This window comes from Physeter macrocephalus, chromosome 17, assembly GCF_002837175.3.
Source record: "Physeter macrocephalus isolate SW-GA chromosome 17, ASM283717v5, whole genome shotgun sequence".
Taxonomy (NCBI): Eukaryota; Metazoa; Chordata; class Mammalia; order Artiodactyla; family Physeteridae; genus Physeter; species Physeter macrocephalus.
This window is the reverse complement of record NC_041230.1, coordinates 15256904-15278454: the sequence shown is the minus strand read 5'-3', so window position 1 is coordinate 15278454 and position 21551 is coordinate 15256904. Positions and strand designations below refer to the sequence as shown.

General features: G+C 36.3%; 1 protein-coding gene across 5 annotated transcripts in view; it reads left to right on the top strand.

The window, feature by feature from the left end:
- Positions 1-21551, top strand: part of DPY19L3 (dpy-19 like C-mannosyltransferase 3) — a 72226-nt gene that overhangs the window by 38219 nt on the left and 12456 nt on the right. For all 5 annotated transcript variants that reach the window (XM_007118805.4, XM_028477596.2, XM_028477598.2 and 2 more), the window contains 7 exons: positions 8563-8694; positions 10285-10386; positions 12880-12953; positions 13117-13275; positions 16958-17080; positions 17461-17572; positions 18188-18244. In XM_007118805.4, coding sequence (XP_007118867.1) covers positions 8563-8694; positions 10285-10386; positions 12880-12953; positions 13117-13275; positions 16958-17080; positions 17461-17572; positions 18188-18244 — 759 coding nt within the window. The remainder of the gene's footprint in view (positions 1-8562; positions 8695-10284; positions 10387-12879; positions 12954-13116; positions 13276-16957; positions 17081-17460; positions 17573-18187; positions 18245-21551) is intronic.

Here is a 21551-nt window from a genome sequence, read left to right as displayed (position 1 = left end):
AAGTCTAGAAGAGGAGACTTCTTTTTCGGCTAGAAAGATTTCACAGAAATGAGATGCTAGAGGTGGACCAGAAATGAGGAGACTAGAATTTGGATGGAGTGTGAGAGGGGAAGATTTGAAGGTAAAATACAGTAAAGAAAGCAGGTGAATAAATGGGAAAAGAATGTGAAAAAGAATGGATACTTCTGGGCTTCCCTGGTGGCGCAGTGGTTGCGAGTCCGCCTGCCGATGCAGGGGACACAGGTTCGTGCCCCAGTCCGGGAGGATCCCACATGCCGCGGAGCAGATGGGCCCGTGAGCCATGGCCACTGAGCCTGTGCGTCCGGGGCCTGTGCTCCGCAACGGGAGAGGCCACAACAGTGAGAGGCCCGTGTACCACAAAAAAAAAAAAAGAAAAAAAAGAATGGATACTTCTATGGGTATAACTGAATCACTTTTCTGTACACCTGTAACTAACACATCATTAATCAACTATACTCCAATATAAAATAAAAATTTAAAAATTTAAAATATTTTTAATTAAAAAAGAAAGCAGGTGGATAAGCCGAAGTTAAAATGTGTATATATGTGTGTGGGTGTATAATATATGTATGTGTGTGTATATATATATATATATTATTAGATAATGATAATAGAGCCCACATGCCTCTAAAAGCTGCATGTACAAATGAAGCTGAGTATGTTGCTGTCTGTTTATATTTGCTTTCCTGTTTTGTAAACTCTTCATGCTTTGATCATGGAGACTTGCAAGCTAAGGGGAAGAGGTGCCTAGATACCTTTGTATTTCTTCTTGTCATACACTCTTAGGCCAGTTAGTCTCTTCATATGTGATATCACTTTTCCCCCCTTTCTAACAAGTATGTTCAAAAGAACATTGTACATTTTAACATAAAAAATAAATTAAATTGAAGAAGAAATAAATAAAAAATAATATTGAGCCATTTTGAAAATATATATATAAAATTTTTCCATAGTGTATAATTTTTCTGTAGTGTATTTTCACAGTAGGTATCAAAAGCCTAAGAAAACATGTTTGTCTTCTCCCCAGATTTTGACCTCTTGAAATTTATCCTAAGGAAATAATCAAACATGTTCATTTTAGCTGGACTGTAATAAGAAAAGTCTGGAAATGGCCTAAGTCAACAGCAATAGGGTATTGTTAAATAAACATGTCTTAACTATGTAACACAGTTTTAGTTATATGTAACCATTAGTTTTCCCTCTCCCTTTTTAAAAAATAAAACATATATATACAGAGAGGAAAGTTTCCAGAAATATATGCATTAAAGTATTAGCAGTCAGCTATGTGATTGATGCTCTTATTTTCTTTTTGTTCTTTAGATCTCTTGAATGTTTCTGTAATGAACATCTATTTCTTTTTCTTTTTTTAAAAATTGGTAAACAGAATAAAAGGTACTATTTTGGCACACACACAAAACTAAAGAATAATACAGCTAATTTATTTCATATTCAGTTCTAAGCTTCGTTGAACTTTTATATTTGAAACTCTTTTGGCGTTAGAAGTAGTTTTAACTATCAGAATTAAAGGAGGAATGGTATTATAATGAAAGGATCCTGGGTTATAATACCAAGTTGCTACTATCAACTCTGAAAATAACTAGCTCTTTAAACTTTGTCAAGTGATATAACTTCTTGGAGCCTTAGTTTCTTCATAAACTGGAATCACTGATCTCTAATCATATTGAATGGGAAAGAATCAGGATAATTGATATAGAAAAAAGTAATACAAATTCAGAACCTGATGTGGTGACAAGAAGCAATATCTTTTTCAGTACACGTCATCTTCTTTTTCATGGATGATGGAAAATCTCTTACCATCAAAAGATCAAGTTTGGGGCTTCCCTGGTGGGGCAGTGGTTGCGCGTCCGCCTGCCGATGCAGGGGAACCAGGTTCGCGCCCCGGTCTGGGAGGATCCCACGTGCCGCGGAGCGGCTGGGCCCGTGAGCCAGGGCTGCTGAGCTTGCGCGTCCGGAGCCTGTGCTCCGCAACGGGAGAGGCCACAACAAAGGGAGGCCAGCATACCACAAAAAAAAAAAAAAAAAAAAAAAAGATAAAGTTTTCAATGAGAAATGTGTACAGGGTTTTAAAATATAAAACAGAACAGTAAATGTTATTACTAAGCGTATAATTCTGTTCCATTAAAGACTAAGAATGTGGAGACTACCTGTTGTGAAAACAAGACACGTTAGTGATCAGTGCCTTAGAGGCAATTTTAAAGTACTCCATATGGTTCCAGACAAAATGAAGTAAACGCACTTCTCCTTATTCTTCCCACTAAGTACAATTAAAAGCCCTAGACAATATGTAGAAAACAAATATAAGAAGATTTTGAGAGGTGGAGAAAAGAAAGTAGACTACACCTAGAGACCTCGAGACCAGAGGAAGAACATAGCAGTGAGTTCACTGGGTTTTCTTTTTGCTGCATATATCTCAGACTAGGTACTGGAAAAGTCAGCAATCAGGAGAAACCAATGGACTCAAACCAAAAAAGCCCCAAGAAAAGCCAAAAGGACCAGAAAGGGTGAAGCATGAATGCCATGTGGAGAACCTTCAACTTCAACCTATTGGTAATGAGACAACTCGCCCCATCCCTTCCGGGATGGTGTCAGCAGAGAGCCTAAACTTTCATCTTCACCCAGCAGTAATGAGACACCCCTTTCTCCTGCCCCCCAAAAGTCAGTGGAGGTCAAATGTCCAGGTCACTCTGGACATCCAGACCCACCTGGAAATGATGAGGCAGTGTCCTTCTTTCTTCAGTGGCATGATGCTGGCATGGTGTCAGAGGAGATCTGCTGACGCAGAAGATTTACATAAGATTCAGAGTTCCATAACATAATACAATACAATTGAAGATCATTTGTTAAACTAAGAACCAGGAAAATCTCTTGAATGAACAGAGACCATCAACAGGTGCCAAAACCAAGGCACACAAAAGTTGAATTACCTGACAAGGAATTTAAAGCAGCTATCATAAAAAAAATTCTCATTGAGCAATTACAAACACACTTGAAACAAATGAAAAATAGGAACTCTTAACAGAGATTTAGAAGATAAAAAGAAGAAGCAAATGGAAATTTTAGAACTGAAAAATTCCAATATTGAAAATAAAAACCTCAATAGATGGGCTTCCCTGGTGGCACAGTGGTTAAGAATCCACCTGCCAATGCAGGGGACATGGGTTCGATCCCTGGTCCAGGAAGATCCCACATGCTGCGGAGCAGCTAAGCCTGTGCGCCACAACTACTGATCCTGCGCTCTAGAGCCCGCGAGCCACAACTACTGAAGCCCGCATGCCTAGAGTCCGTGCTCCACAACAAGAAAAGCCATTGCAGTGAGAAGCCCGCAGACTGCAGTGAAGAGTAGCCCCCGCTCGCCTCAACTAGCGAAAGCCCACACACAGCAATGAAGACCCAACGCAGCCAAAAAATAAATAAATAAAATAAAATAAATAATTTTTTTTTAAAAAACTCAGTAGATGGACTCAACAGTAGACTGGAATGGTCAGAGGAAAGAATCGGTGACGTTGAAGACAGGACAATTTAGAAATGAACTAATTTGAACAAGAAAATAGACTGGAAAAAATGAACAGAGCTTCAGAGACCTATGGGACCATAACGAGAAGTCTAATTCTTATAATCAGAACCCCAAAAGGAGAGAAAGAGAGTGAGGCTGGAAAAAGTATTTGAAAAAAATGCTTTTTGAAGGAATGTCAAAAACTTCCCAAATTTGGCAAAACCTACAGAATCAAGAAGCTGAGCTAATGTCAAATAGGGTAAACCCAAATAAACCAATGCCAAGATACATCATAATCAAACTTCTGGAGAATAAAGATAAAGAAAAAAATCTTGAAAGCAGTCAGAGAACAATGATACCTATAGGGGAAAACCAGTTTGAACAAAAGTGGGTTTCTCATCAGAAACCACGGTGCTGAGGTCAATCCAGAATTCTATACCCAGCAAAAATATCTTTCAGGAACGAAAGGGAAAGCAAAACATTCTCAGATGAAGGAACACTATGGACCTATGGACCTACTGTTGAAAAATGGCTAAGTGAAGTTCTTGAAATAGAAGGAAATGATAAAAGAAGAAATGTTGGGACATCAGGAAGAGAGAAAAGGCAATTAAAAGTAAAAATATGAATAAATATAATAAACTTCCTCTCTCATCTTGAGTGTTCTAAATTATGTTTGATAGCCGAAGCAAAAATAATAATATGGTCTTATGGTTCTCAATGTATGTAGTGGAAATATTTACAACAATTGTAAATGGGAAAAGTAAAGGGACTTAAATTGAGGTAAAATTTCTACACTTGATTCAAACTGGTAAAATGTCCGCACTAGTAGACTGTAATAAGTTGTGAATGTATAATGTAATAACCCAGAACAACCACTAAAAATCTGTACACAGAGATACATTCAAAAATACTATAAATAAGTAAAAATGGAATTCTAAGAATATTCAGGTTACCCACAGGAAGGCAGAAAAGAAAACAAATGGAAAACAGAGTGAACAAACAGCAAATGATAAAATGGCAGATTTAAGACCTATTATATCAATAATAACACATATATACAATAGAATATTACTCAGCCATAAAAAGAAACGAAATTGAGTTATTTGTAATGAGGTAGATGGACCTAAAGTCTGTCATACAGAGTGAAGTAAGTCAGAAAGAGAAAAACAAATACTGTATGCTAACACATATATATGGAATCTAAAAAAAAAATGTAAAATAGATAGCTAGTGGGAAGCAGCTGCATGGCACAGGGAGATCAGCTGAGTGCTTTGTGACCACCTAGAGGGGTGGGATAAGGAGGGTGGGAGGGAGATGCAAGAAAGAGGGAGGGGATATGTGGATATATGTATGCACATAGCTGATTCACTTTGTTATACAGCAGAAACTAACACAACGCTGTAAAGCAATTATACTCCAATAAAGATGTTTAAAAAATTACATTAAAGGTAAATGATCTAATACAACTATTTAAAGACAGAGATGGGTTAGAATAGATTTTAAAAGCACAACCCAATTGTTTTGTACAAGGAACTCACTTCAAACAAACAGTATAGGTAGATTTTAAGTAAAAGGGTAGAAAAAGATACACCATGCAAATATTAATCAAAAGAAAGTAGGAGTGGCTATATTAATATCAGGTAATGTAGAAATGAGAGCAAAGAAAATTACCAGAATAGTGTATACTAATAAAAGTATGAATCCACCAAGAAGACATAGCAATCCTAAATGTACATGTACTAACCAACAGTGCCACAGTATATGTGAAGCAAAAACTGACAGAACGGAAAGGAGGAACAGACAAACCCCAAAAGAGTTGAGGACTTCAGCATCCCTCTCAACAATTGAGAACCAGACAGAAATCATTAAGGATATAGAACTCAACGACACCATCAACTAACAGGATCTAACCAACATTTATAGAACATTCCACCTAACAACAGCAGAATACCCAATGGATTGAATCAATGGATTCAAACTAGAAATCAACAAAAAGATAAGAAAATATCCAATATTTGGAAACTAAGCAGCACACTTCTAAATAACCTATGGGTCAAAGAGGAAGCCTTGAGGAAACACTGAACTCGGTGACAACAAAAATGCAACATATCAAACCTTGTATGGTGCAGCTAAAGCAGCACTAAGAGGGAGATGTGTACCACTACACACATTATAAAAGAGGAAAAATCTAAACCATAACCAAGCTCCCATCTTATGAAACTAGGAAAGGAAGAGCACAATAACCCCAACTCAAGCAGAAGGAAGAAAACAATAAAGAAAAGAACAAAAATCAATGAAATTGAAAACATAAAAACAATAGAGAAAATTAGTGAAATAAAAAGCTAATTCTTTCAAAAGATCAGTTAAACTACAGACCTTTATAATTCCCTTGGAGCATTAAACATTCAATGTTAGCACACTTTGATACCAAAGTTCTGATTCTCTGTGGCAGTACTTATGTTCTAGCCAGTTAAGAACATAGACTCTAGAACCAACTGCCTCGATTTGAATGAGTTGATATAAGTGAGTCATTTATCATACTCCCCGATATTTTATGAATGTTAAAAAACGTTAACCATGTTTAATTATGAATGATAATGAAGAGCATGAGCATGCCATTGAAGAAAATTTTGATTATTCTGTATAGGAAGAATGTGTTATTGCTGCCTTGTTTCTAAACTCTGAACTAATAGAACCTGAGAAGGAACATCAAAAGTACCACTGATAATCCACAACTTTCTAGTATACAGTACTGCTCAGTATTACATTTCTGGCTGATCACCTGCAGTGTTTCTCTTGAACCTAGGATACCATTACAGTTGACCCTTAAACAACATGAGTATCACTGCATGGGTCCAGTTATATGCACATTTTTTCAATAAATATATACAGTCCTCTGCAGTTGGTTGAATTCATGGATGCAGAAGGCTGACCATGGGACTTGAACATCCAAGAATTTTGTTAATCCACTGTGGGTCCTGAAACCAGTCCCCCAGAGATACCAAGGGATGACTGTACATTTATAAAACTGCAATCTTGTAACACAAACTGCTCTTTTTTCTCTAAATATCCCTACTTGGTGTAAAAAAAGACTGCCAGCAGCAAAAAACATCGCAATCCAAATAAAGACCAAAAAAGTTTTATTTAAAAAAAAAGTATTCCTGAATGAGTCATTATGCTTAAAGAGTTCCTACAGATTTAATGAGGAAAATATTTACACCCCTATGGAAAAAGGAGCAAAAGATACAAATACTTTGTAGAAGGAAAAGCATCAAAAAGAATAAAATATGTAGGTATAAATTGAACAAAAGAAGTGCAGACTTATACCTGGAAAACTACAGAACATTGTTGAAAGTTTTAAAGATCTGCATAAATTGGAAAGATTTCCCATGTTCATGGATTGGAAAACTTTCTATTGTTAAGATGGCAATACTCCCCAAATGGATCTACAAATTGAACATGGTTCCTCTCAGAATCCCAGTTGCAGAAATCGACAAGCTGATCCTAAAATTCATGTGGCAACTCAAGGGACCCAGAATAGCGAAAAAGATCATGAAAAAAAACAAAGTTGGAAGACTCACACTTTTCAATTTCACAACTTAACTTCCAAGCTACAGTAATCAAGACAGTGTGATACAAGCAGAAGAATAGACATAAATCAATGGAATAGAATTGAGAGACCAGCAATAAACAGTCAACTGATTTTCAGCAAGGATGCCAAAATAATCATGGAGAAAGAGTAATGTTTTCAATAAATGGTGCTGTGATGGGACTTCCCTGGTGGCACAGTGATTAAGAATCCACCTGCCAATGCAGGGGACGGGTTCAAGCCCTACTTCAGGAAGATCCCACATACCGTGGAGCAGCTGAGCCCGTGCGCCACAACTACTGAGCCTGCTCTCTAGAGCCCATGAGCCACAACTGCTGAGCCCACGTGCCACAACTACTGAAGCCCGTGCGCCTAGAGCCCGTGCTCTGCAACGAGAGAAGCCACCGCAATGAGAAACCCACGCACCACAACAAAGAGTAGCCCCCGCTCGCCGCAACTAGAGAAAGCCCACGCTCAGCAGCGAAAACCCAATGCGACCAAAAATAGATAAATAAAAATAAAATAAAATTTAATTTTTTTTTAAATTGGAAAACCCCATTTAAAAAAAATGGTGCTGTGATAACTGGATATCTATATGCAAAAGAATGAAGTTGGACCCCTTCTTCTTACCATACACAATAATTAGCTCAAACTAGATCATAGACCTGATTTTAAGAGCTAAAACTATGAAATGTTTAGAGGAAAAGATAGGAATAAATATTTATGACCTTGGAGTAGCCCAAGCCTTCTTTGATATAACACCAAAAGCACAAGTGACTAAAGAAAAAAATAGATGAATTGGACTTCATCAAAATTAAAAACTTTTTTACCTGGAAGGATACCATCAAGAAAGTGAAAAGACAACTCGCAAAATATGAGACAATATTTGCAAATCATATATCTGAATAAGGATTTCCAGAATATATAAAGAATTCTTGCAACTCTTTCAACGTTAAAATATGGGCAAAAGATTAGATAGATATTTCTCCAAAGAAGATATATAAATGTTCAATAAGGACCTGAAAAGATGCTCAACATCATTAGTCATTAGGGAAGATTGGGAAATAATGGAGTACGATAAAAATACTGATTGTTGGAATACAATAAAATACTATAGGCCATAACTGTAAAGGAATTTAGAAGAAAATTAAAGACTACAAACAGCATTTGCCTATTTCTAGAATATATTTATACCATTGTTTGCTTCCCCTACTTCATATATCCCTGTTCTTCTTAATGTTATAAAGTTTAAAATGTTCTGTAATTAAAAGGTAAATAAAGAGTTACTAGCTTCCTTTCTTAGATTGTATTACTTGAAGCTAGGTGTGTTTTCTGCATTATTTATAACTTGAGATGTATCCAACTAGGGACCAACCTGTCAGCATGTGGGAGTCTCTTGATAAAATCTGTTTAACCATCTAATCCTTGGTTGTTGCAGGTGACATGGCTGTATGGTATACAGCTAACAGGTTTACTCCTTGTCTGCATTCTTCAGTTTTTTAATTCCATGATTCTTGGATCATTGCTTATCAGTTTTAACCTTTCGGTGTTAATTGCAAGAAAACTTCAGGTAGGACTTTTTTTTGTCCTTAATCAAAGTAAACTTTTTTTTAATTGTGTGGTTGTTTAGGCCTTGTTTTCATATAGTATACAAAGGAAAATTTATGACCAAATTCCCACTAAAAAGCAGTAGGGCCATTATTTGCTTTTTTTGAAGTGCATGGTATAGCATTTGTTTTCAAGCTTTCTGATCTGCCATTCCTTTGTTTTGACGTTTATTATTTCTTAGAAAATTGGAATCTTAATTAAATTCAGGATTAGCCAGAGATACTTGTTTGACTGCCATTGGTTTAAAGTTGGAATAAAAGAGAAAAAAATGTTGACTTTTTTCATGTGTGAACTCAAGAGTGAGAAGAACATCTTGCTTTTGGAAATGTGTTTGTCACAGTCTTTAAAGTTGGTGGACACCTTGTTGTTTTTTGAAGTAGTAACACCACTCTTTCCCCCATCCTTCCATATCATATTATTGATTTTTGAGTTAAAATTAACTCTGTTTTGAGACTTTTGAGATTCCAAATAAATACCTTTAGAAAAAAATGGGACATTTCCTAAAATAACATGTTTGACGTTGGCCTCATCTTTTGACTTTATTATATAATTAAAATCTCTTAAATTTACATAAAATTTAAGAGTTAGTTGTTTTTCCTTAATAATGTTGCAAAGCCTGTTCTTTGTATTATAAGCATATGAGAAACATTTCTCATAAGCACTTTTATATCAAGAAGCTGTTTTCTTTTCCATTTTGGGAAGAATAAATACGTTTTGTTATTAGTCTTTTGAGTGAGAGCTGCTATGGACAAATCTTCACAAAATTTAAAAAAAACAGGCTTTTATTTGACTATTAAAAACTGTATTTCTGGGCTTCCCTGGTGGCGCTGTGGTTGCGCGTCCGCCTGCCGATGCAGGGGAACCAGGTTCGCGCCCCGGTCTGGGAGGATCCCACATGCCGGGGAGCGGCTGGGCCCGTGAGCCATGGCCGCTGGGCCTGCGCGTCCGGAGCCTGTGCTCCGCAATGGGAGAGGCCACAACAGTGAGAGGCCCACGTACCACGAAAAAACAAACAAACAAACAAACAAAACTGTACTTCTCATTTATCCTTTGTTATAAATAAACATCACTCATATTTGAACTGTTTAGATATTATTATATTTGATAATCCATAAAGTTATTTGAGGGTTATAAGAAAACTATTATGTATCAAAGAGCATAATTTACTTTTTTTATATAGGTCTTTTATTTAATGGGTTATAGTCTGTGATGTATGAATCAGTGGATAAAAAGATGAATCAGTGGATCAAGTTCAGTCAGTATATGCTGAGTACCTTCTAAGTGGCCGACTCCATACTCTGGTTGAAGAGGTTGTTAAAAAAAAAAAAGGACTAGGACACATTTCCTCATCATATGGAGCTTATTATTAAGTGATTCATTTACTATTAGAAAAAGACAAATATTAAGACAATGTAACCTCATGAAAATTAGGTTATATTTTCCCTATATGTTGTGTGACCCAATGTTTTAAATTCTTAAGTAATCTCATCTTAAATGTTTATGAAGTTATATTAAAATGAAAAAATTGAAACTCAACTCTTTTAATTTCTAGAAAAACCTGAAAACTGGAAGCTTCCTTAATAGGCTTGGGAAACTATTGTTACATTTATTTGTGGTTTTATGTTTGACACTTTTTCTCAACAACATTATTAAGGTAGGTTAATAAAATGACATATTTAATTTAGCGTTACTAAAGAGTTACCAGTTTTACTTTAAACAGACTCAGTTTTACCTTTGTTTCAGTAACGGGATTATTTTCTTGATTTTAGTCCTTGATTTCTGTTTGCTCTTTAACATGTTCTACTTTGAACCCACCTTTTGAGTTATTAAACTTTTTAAAAACTCAGCTTTAAAAGCATTAAACAAGTATTTCTCTAAATTTAAAACTTCTACTTTTTAGAGCGTTTTCTGTACTATGGTACTAAAAAAAAAAAAATTACATGATTTTAATTGGGGTAAGTTCATAAATAAACTGGCTTTACTATCAGAACCACATTGATTAATTGAGATGATTTCGCCCCTCTGGGAAGGCTGGTCTCAGGACAGAAGACAGCTGCATGGACATGACAGACTCCTCTTCTGTAAGAGAATGGCAGTCTCTCTCCCTGTCTGTTGATTGTCAAAGAAAAAACAGACCCTTCACTCAGTCAGCCACATTAAACACCTCCACTCCAGGTCCTGTCACTATTTTCTTAAACTCCATATAGTTCACTACTTATCAAAAACTTATTTGAGGGACTTCCCTGGTGGCTCAGTGGTTAAGAATCCACCTGCCAATGCAGGGGACATGGGTTCGAGCCCTGATCCGGGAAGATCCCACACGCCACAGAGCAACTAAGCTCGTGCGCCACAACTACTGAGCTTGCGCTCTAGAGCCTACGAGCCACAACTACTGAGCCAGAGAGCCACAACTACTGAGCCCGCGTGCTGCAACTACTGAAGTCCACATGCTTAGAGCCCATGCTCCGCAACAAGAGAAGCCACCGCAGCGAGAGGCCTGCGCACCGCAACGAAGAGTAGCCTCTGCTCACCACAACTAGAGAAAGCCCACGGACAGCAACGAAGACCCAACGCAGCCAAAAATAAATAAATAAATAAAATTTATTTTAAAAAAAACTTATTTGAGCAGAACAATCAGCATTTCTGAAAGATTGGCTGAAAGATATGCAGTCCGTCTGTTTCACCACTCTACATGTTCAGTTATCTGTGCCTGGATTAAGCCAGGAGAGAGCTACTTGTCTGGACCACTGTTTTTTGACTCCCCAAAGAATAATGCCTATTGAATTGCACTTGATGTTCTGCCAGCTGCCTACAATGAGAAGAATTTTTAAAGTAGTCTTTGAGACTGTTCGCTGTTTTTACTGTACCTATGGGGAAAATTTCTCTTGAGTCTCAGTTTTAGGATTATAAGGATGTCTCTTGAGCAACTGGTTTGTTTTAATCTTATGACCCTGTGAGTAGCATAAATGCTTTTATTTCCCTCTTTGTATTTGCTACTAGAATGCATGAGCCCAGATTTGTGGCTCATCTCTACTGAATATATTTTGTGTACTAACCTCAGTTCTGGATTAATCTTATTTTCTTTTCTGTCATCATTTTTCTTCTGATAAAATTTCTTCATCCATTTATGTTATATGAATTTTTGTAAGCCATAAATTAAAAATAAAATAATGTGAATTAAAATTATACTCACTAATGATAAACACTGGCATTTGTCTCTTCACCCCTTGAGGGTTATTGCTGTGTCTTGAATTGTCTTTGAAAGAATGAGTCTTATATCAGTTGTATCTGCAGACAGAAAAACCCAACGCAAAATAGGCTTTGTGGGCTATGTTCCTATTTGAGGTTTCAGATCATGATATTATCGGTTTTCTGATTTAAAAAGTTGTACTCACTGGGCTTCAGCCGTCTCCCTCTCCCTGAAACCAAAGAACCTCATCTTTTATCTATTTTGCATGTTGAACTTATGCCTAGATTTTGTTTGCAAAAACGATTCTGCTAAAAAAAAAAAAAAGGAATAGAGGGTGTTTGAAAATCCCTGCTTTTGAATGAAATAATGCCATTTGCAGCAACATAGATGGATCTAGAGATTATCAAACTAAGTGAAGTAAGTCAGAAAAAGGAAGACAAACACCATATGATGTCACTTATATGTGGAATCTAAAATATAATGCAAATGAACTTATTTACAAAACAGACACAGACATAGAAAACAAACTTAGGATTACCAAAGGGGAACGGGGTTGGAGGAGGGATAAACTAGGAGTTTGGGATTAGCAGATACATACTACTATATATAAAATAGATAAACAACAAGGTGCTACTGTAAAGTACTGTGTACTGTATTCAATATAAACCATAATAGAAAAAATATATATGTATAACTGAATCACTTTACTGTACACCAGAAACTAACACAACATTGTAAATCAACTATACTTTAATAAAAGAATTTTTTTTTATGAAAAAATCCCTGCCTTAGAATTTCTCAGTTCTAAGACCTATTGTAAACATTTACTAATTTTACACATACACACACATACAGTCCTATGAAATGGAGTGCTGAAGATGTGTATTCAATGGGAAATTATCAGAAAACCATGGATAAGGAACTGATAGCAATTTTTATTTTCTCCCTCCCCGATAGAAAATTCTTAACCTCAAGTCAGACGAACACATATTTAAATTTCTGAAGGCAAAATTTGGATTTGGAGCAACAAGGTATGACTGAATTTAAAGTCTGTGTTTGCTTTTTATATTAAATCAGCAGGGTCTTTAAAATGTAAGTTATCAGTTCTTAATTTCAAGCTTATTTTGCAGAAAAGTTGGAGGTTTACTTATCTTTTACTTGAATTTAACACTTTGATTTCTCTTTGTTTCCTAGAGATTTTGATGCAAACCTGTATCTGTGTGAAGAAGCATTTGGCCTTCTGCCTTTTAATACATTTGAAAGGCTTTCAGATACTCTGCTTTTTTATGCCTATATATTTGTTCTGTCCATCACAGTGATTGCAGCATTAGCTGTTGCCTTCCATAATCTCAGGTATGGCATATTTCAGAATTCTAATTCTATGCTTTAATGAACTTGTTCTGTGTTGCAGAAAAATTGCTAAATTGAAAATCAAAACATCAGATACAGAACAGAGTACAGTCATCTTAAAGGGGGAACGTACCCAAGTTAGCGTGGACTGTACTCTCAGTTGGTAAGGGTGGAGTAGTTAAGAGACAGTAAAAAGTAGTAGATGCCATGCACACAGGTCTGGGTTGAAGTCCTGGCTCGCATACTTGGGAACAATGTGATCTTTGAGCCAGTTACATAACCCTGCATTATTTCCATTTCCATTTCTGTAGAATGAGAGCACTAAGAGTACTTACTCTACAGGGTTTTGTGAGAAAGAAATAAGTGAAAATTACATAAAGTACTTAAAGCAGTGCCTCATGCGTAGAGTATATTGTGTAGATTTTAGCTATCATTAGCAAGTGTTATTATTATTGAATTGTAGTCTCTCTGTTTTGTTCCCATTATTAATTTCCTGTGTTTTTCTACCTTTCTTTCTCCAGCTGCCTTTTTTATTTCTCATGAACTGTCAAGAGTTAACCATTGTTTATTGGTTTTGTTGCATCTTGTTTAAGGGCTTATAAAGTTAGAATGGACCATAATTATTAGCATCTACTAAAAGTCTTAAGGATTAGTTGACAGTTTTTTTAAAACTTAGCATGTCTGCAATCTACCTAAAAGAGAAAGTCAGGGAGTATGAAGAATACCTACCTATCAAGCTGATGGAGGTTTTTGCATTTACTATCCATGTTAAATTGAAAGAAGATTAAGTGTAAGAAGTTGAAGCTGCTGTCATTTGTGGAAAAGTAATGAAGCCCAGAAGGAAGCCCTTTTCCTGTGTAGTTACCTTGCCAATTAAGGTGCTGGTGAGCTGTGATTCGCAGCCACCGGAGAGCTGTGCTGGGAGAAAGTCATTACACTGAGCCCAGATCAGTTGAGGTGTTTTATGATTATTAAGAATGAAGCAACATTGAGCCATGAAGCTATTTCATTGACTATAAACTATTTTAGTATCTTTCAGAAGTGTTCTTTTTATACCGAGTCCAAGATAAAAATTTAGCCCCATGAAAATAGATGGAAATTATTCTAGACAGTGTAACTTAATATTATTCCAGACACACCAGGTGTCTACAGGACTCTAGACAGCATGCAAAGCAGGAAGTTCAGTTGGCCTGCAGTTTTGTGTGAAAATGTCTGCCATGCTCAGCGTGAATCTATGGGCCGTCCTTGGAAGCTTATTTGGTATATGATTATAGATAAAGATTTTACCAGGTAGGGGTATTAGGACTTTATTAGAGGAAAGCACTACATTAATTAAAGTCATTTAAGAATTATAGCGTCTCAATGTGAATTAACATCAGAAGGGTATATTATCAATGCCAAGTATTTAAAGTATTTCTACCTTCTAGTACTAGGAAGGATGGTGCCAGTACGTTTATATACCACATCTACATTAGTGTGCAGTATATAACTGAAAAGGATACCCTGTTCTATACTCATGGGATTAATAGAGCTTTACAGCTCAGTTGTGGGCACCGGGAGAGGTGTTGCAGAATTCTCCCAGGTATCGGGGAGGATGAGAGGGTATGTCTTGTCTGGAGTAATCTTTTAGTATCAATGGAAGCCAGAGTTTGGGTTGTGATATATAACGTTTAAGTAAAGATTATCACCAGTGGTGAAAATTACCATAGAGTATCATTTTAATTTTCTTATGTATCTAGGGTGGTAAAAAAGAGGATTTCCAGGAAATAATAGGTCTATAGTTACATAGAAGCATTGTACATATCCAAGTCTATTGGATTTGTGTGAAGGATAAGTGGGGCCTTTATAGAAGTATTATTTTTATCCTAAACTGGCAGCCCTTACTGTTGTTTCCTTTTCCCCTTGACAACAAATTGTGCAAATCTGAACCCACTCATCCATCTCAACATCATTCAAGTGGGGACAACCAGACAGTATGTGCTTCCCAATGTGATGCAATATGGAATACATCATATCCCCATGAAGTGTACTTGCCAAAATAAATGAACTTGACTCTAATAATTAACCTCTAGATCTAATTACAAGTTTATAAGAAACATGGGAATAGAGAAATATATTAAATGGCACCACGAGGAGACAATCGGCCAAATCCAGAAGGTAGGAACAGTTATAGGACAAATGATGCATTTTCTTCAACGAGTAAATGCCCTTAAAAGTGGGGAGCGGGGAGTACTTTTACTGATTGAAAGATAATTTAAAGAGACATTGATGAAATGCAGTATGAAAGCTTTGGATCCTCATTCAAAGAAACCACCTGAAAAAAGCTATTGCAATAAATAGAAAATAGAACGTGAACTGGGTGTTAGATGATGTTGAAGGGTTATTGTTAATTTTATGGGTGCAGTCATCTTAATGTAGCCATATTTGATGTTTAAAAATCATGTTAGGGTACTTCCCTGGTGACGCAGTGGTTAAGAATCTGCCTGCTGATGCAGGAGACACGGTTCGAGCCCTGACCTGGGAAGAACCCACATGCCGCGGAGCAGCTAAGCCCGGGCGCCATAACTACTGCGCCTGCGCTCTAGAGCCCGCAAGCTACAATTACTGAGCCCGCATGCCACAACTACTGAAGCCTGTGTGCCTAGAGCCTGTGCTCTGCAACAAGAGAAGCCACCGCAATGAGAAGCCCGTACACCGCAACGAAGAGTAGCCCCCGCTCACCGCAACTAGAGAAAGCCCGCACGCAGCAACAAAAACCCAATGCAGCCAAAATTAAATTAATTTTTTAAAAAATCATGTTAGTTATATGTAATGAGGTATTGTGGTAGGTTAAAAATGTGATCATTGGTTCGTAAAGGAACTGAATTCCAAGTTAATGGATACATTTTTACTTATTTGTAAAAACTAGAAAAATACGAGTAACTACTATGACATCTCTAAAGATCTTTTGTAGTTTCAGTGATTCCAAAATAATATTTTTTTGCTATCTCTTATAATTTAAAGGATTGAAGGACTTTAAGGTTTTGCTTAAATTAAAATGAAATTTGTTCAATTTTAGTTACTCTAATTATTAATGCATTTATATTATGATACTTTTAGCCTCATAAAGAAATTCAAAATTGATCAGAGCTGATTCACTTTATCTTAGGGAAATAAAACATTTCTAAATATATGAAGGCATAGGTTTCTTGTATCTTTTTTTCTTTTAGTTATTATTTTTGGCTGCGTTGGGTCTTCGTTGCTGTGCGCAGGCTTTCTGTAGTTGTGGCAAGCGGGGGCTACTCTTCATTGTGGTGTGTGGGCTTCTCATTGCTGTGGCTTCTCTGCAGAGAATGGGCTCTAGGCACGTGGGCTTCAGTAGTTGCTGCACATGGGCTCAGTAGTTGTAGCATGCGGGCCCTAGAGCGCACAGGCTTCAGTAGTTGTGGGGCATGGGCTCAGTAGCTGTGGCGCGCGGGCTCTAGAGCGCAGGCTCAGTAGTTGTGGCGCACGGGCTCAGTTGCTCCGTGGCATGTGGGATCTTCCCAGACCAGGGCTGGAACGTGTGTCCCCCCTGCATTGGCAGGCGGATTCTTAACCACTGCGCCACCAGGGAGGTCCTTCTATCTTCTTCTTTAAGAAAGACTTAACGAAATTAAAATTAGTTACCCAGCTTTAATTTTTGTATATGTACTATTTTATGCAGTGATTCTACAAATCAGCAATCCATGTATAAAATGGGAGAGTACACAATCGGCCTGAAACCAGAAACTGCCTACAATTTAATACATACGATTCTGTTTGGATTCTTGGCATTGAGTACAATGAGGTATTTTTGTCTTATCTGTTTATTTTTTTATTTGACCACTCTTCACCTGACATAGTTTAGCAATACAGTTTGGAAACTGGTGATCATCTTCATTAATGATTATGGTTCCCATAAAAATGTCCTTGTTTACTATCTTCTCCCAGTACAAAATATTATTTATAACCAGTTTTTTTCCTAATTACCAATATTCCTCTATTTTTACTTATATGATGGTTCTCAAAAGGCAATGGAATTAATAAGTAACCCCTTGGCAATGGTTTCTGCATAGTTTTAGTAAGATTTTACTATCACAAATAATACAGCTGTCTTTACAGCTGTCTCAGACTCCAGGTTTCTACACAGCTAGCACTGTTGACCTTTGCCTGCTTCTCTTCTTACAGAATGAAGTACCTCTGGACATCACATATGTGTGTGTTTGCATCATTTGGCTTATGCAGCCCTGAAATATGGGAGTTACTTCTGAAGTTGATACATCTTTATAACCCAAAGAGGGTCAGTGCTATTTCTTTTTCCATTTCATTTTTATGACTTCTAGTATTTCTTTCATTATCAATTCTGTTTTTTTTTTTCAGTTGTCCATACACCAGTTTGATAAAATGGATACTAAAATTTAAAGCTAAAAATAATTGATACGTTATGATTTTATAAGGAATTATTTTTAAATAATTTTATGTTTAATTTTAGCTTTATTTTCTAAATCATTTTTTTCCAGACCGTAAGTTAGATATGTTCATTATACAGAATTTGGAAATACTGAAAAGCACAAAAAGGAAAATTAAAAATCACCAATAATCCCATTATCCAGAGTTATCGCTATTATTATTATTGTTAATTATTATAATATAAACATAATTACTACTAAGTGTACAGTAATGATTAATGGCCCATAAGTGCAGTTCTGGGTTGTTCTGCCCTATAAATTCACTAGGTGGCAATATTGTAGGAGCTACAAATAGCTTATGAATGATTGACTCAGTTGTCTTGCATATCGGAAACTCATGCTCTGTTAACATATTTACATGCTCTGTTTACACATTTACAAAGCAAAAATGTAAAAGCAAAAATATTCCAAACACTTATAATCTAAATAATGTCTTTCTTATATAGATATGTATAATGCGATATTCAATACCGATATTAATACTGCTGTATCTGTGCTATAAGGTAAGGTTGATTGTCCTCATTTCTGTCTTTAATCTATTTAGCAGAATAATTGCTTTGACTCAGTGTACTTTGTGTGTCATTGGCAAGTAGAGTGGTTTGCAGAACTTACAAATATCTACTTAGCTTCTTCTTATGGCAGTTGACATTGATAGGAAGAGTGATGTACTTCCCAAAATGGGATTTAACAGGTAAAAACTTTATGACCAAAAATACTACAATTTAATTATTCTAATTAATTTTGGTTTTGACTTACTAGTCAGCTGATGCAAATTCTGAAAATAAAGATGTTTTCAGACCTATTTTGAGGTGAATAAAGGAGAAAATTTAGTTTTCCCTGTTACCTGCTTTTTATAGAGTAAGATCCTAAAATGCATCTTACTTTAACCTACATATTTTATTAGATGCTTAAAATCATCTTTGTAAGAGGGCTGGGCACATATAAATACAGTCTAAGTTTAGCCTTGTTATGTCCTTCAGTTTCAGTAGGAAATAAAGAAATTCTTCATATTCTCAGTTGAGTAATTTCTGAAACAGCATTAACTGTGTTTCAATTCTGAGACTCCTCCATATGAGACAGTGAGTCTTTCATCACATCTTTGAGATTTAGAGGCTTGAATTGTTACCTGGGCAGGTAGCTTGGATTGTTTTATCCAATTGAGCTCTTATGCTCTCTCTTTTAAAAAAAATCTTACATACTTTTTAAGTTTATATTTTTTTCTTCAAACTTTATTTTAAGCTAGACAATGGATTTCAGACTCTACTGTGTATAGTTCCTGATTTGGGAGGGCAGCTAAAGGGAGTGGGGAGGCGGGTGGGACTCCTACAGAAAGGATCAGCTATGGCAGCTCAGCTTCTGGGTTTATTTGCTGATATTTGCATGTAAGATTTTATTTGAAGCAAAGGTTTTAGGCTAAAAGAAATGTTTGCTAATCACTGTTATACAATTCTATTGTAAATATTTCAAAAAATTATGTTCTATCGTGTTCCTGTCTATCAAAACATTTGCTGTTATGGGTGGACCGCTGTGCCAACTCCCAGATACTAGAAAACATAGAAATAGGTCATTTCTGTTACCATGCCTCTGGGAATTTTATTGCCCTACGGTAAATAAATGAAACTTCTTACAAACATCCGGAAAGCAACAGTTAAGGATTAGGCAGAGTATATGTTTAATGATGAATGAGGTAGCTTTATTATACATTGATCCTGAGGGATAAAGCACCTCCTCACAGAAAAGATGCAGCTCATCATCATTCCTGTCTCACCACTAAAGACACACACACACACCGTAACAGTCCTTTCCCGCTGTCTCTGTGTGTAGGCTGAGTTCCTTTATGTCTCAAATATTTATTTGAAAATTTTTTGATTTTTTAATAGCTACTTGAGGACTTAAGTCTCTTGTTCTTGGTAACATTGAGGAAGGACATTATAGAAGAAATAAACAAGCAGCATCAGCATCACCTGGGAACTTGTTAGAAGTACAGATGTTTGGGTCCTACTCCAGACCTCCTGAATCAGGAGCTCTGGGAGTGGGGCCCAGCGATCCAGGTTTTAACCAGCCCTCCAGGTGGTGCTAATGCACCATCAAACTTGAGAACCCCCTGCAGAGAACAGGGATTCTCAGCAGTGGCACTGTTGACATTTTGTCTAGATAATTCTTTGTCTTAGTAGCTGTCCTGTGCATTATAGGACACTTAGCAGCATCTGTACCTTCTACCCACTACATGCCAACCGCACCAGCTTCCAGTTGTGACAATCAAAATTGACATTGCAGATTGTCCCCTTGCGGGTGTGGCAGAATCCCTCCCCCAGCCCCTCTTGAGAACCATTGCTAGAGAAGAACCAGTGATAACACTGAAAAGGCCATCATTTCCTCAGGGAATCTTTGTAGATGTACCCTGAGTAAGAGAGTTAGTAGTAATTCTGAAGAATCCTTCCGAAGACAGGTGGCCTCGCCTCTCTCAGTACCGGACTTCAGGAGAAATCCTAACGCATCCAGCTTTCACTGTATAAAATAGTTTACGTATTTCAGCTTCTCAAAACTGTATTTGTATTTTGTAAAATACAAAATCACAAAGAAAATAAAGATCTTATGTATATTAGGGGTTACCCTGAAACTGAATATGCTTTCCAACTGTTGAACAGATTTATCTGTAAGAAATACGAACTAATATTTCAAAGCCTGATTTAAGTTTTACATAGCATTTACAATGAGGATTTCAAATTTTCTTGTTCATACTTATCTTGCTATATGTCTGCTTAGGATAATCCTGTTTAAAAGGGAAAAGTATGTGCTAGTCTCCACTCTAAAATCAAGAGTTTAATAAAATTACTGCTCTCGTGTTAATTAACTTATTTGGATACCTAAAATCTCATATAAACTACTGCTGGTCATTTAGGAACAGCATTTAGTTAATTCAGCATTTGTTTTCATGTTGTTTAAGAAGTTTATCATAAGACTGTGTTACCAGATATTAACATTTTCAGAATTAACAGCAACTTTCAAACTAGAAAAATATCTAATAACCATTGAACTAACAGATTTCGAAATATGTTTTATACGAAAATAATTAAAACATCATTTAAAAGTTGGTATTCTATTGCTATCAAAATTAATAGGGATAATGGGTAAATGGAATCTTATAGAGGTATCATTTAATCAGTAATTTTTATTACATCTCTTCTGAAACCTAGGACTAGTAGTGTTGACACCTGATTTTATGTCACCAGCGCCAGCAATTTTCCTGACTTACCCACCCAGGAGACAAGATATGAATGAGTAGTAAAAATGGCCAAAGATGAGATGACAAGAGAAGAAAGTGATGGGGATTAAAAAAACAGCCATAGACCAGTCAGGTGCCACTTTGCTTCCAGTTAGTGGTTCTTAAATAAAAAAGATTATACTTGCAACTTTAATGAAGTGTAGATACATTATCACTGGGCTTCTATTCCAATAGAGGAAATGAGTTCTGCAGTTCACCTTAGCATGTATTTAGATGATCAAGTCTTTTTAGCCAAATGCCATTTGATAAAACAGTGAACATTTAATTAATTGTTGAATTAAACAGACAAGTTATATTAGAAACGCAGTGGATTCAGAGTGTATTTTTACATTATATCCGCATAGCTTAAGTTACTCAAGTTGAGTAGGAGGCACCAGTGGCATAAATATAATACTCAGATGTACCAGATTTTCCTGGACCGTCCTACTTTCAAATATTCTTCTCTCCCTTTGTACTTGTAATTATGTTAATATTCATCAAACCATTTGTCCAGATTTCTAGTTTAAACAATATAATCACCATAT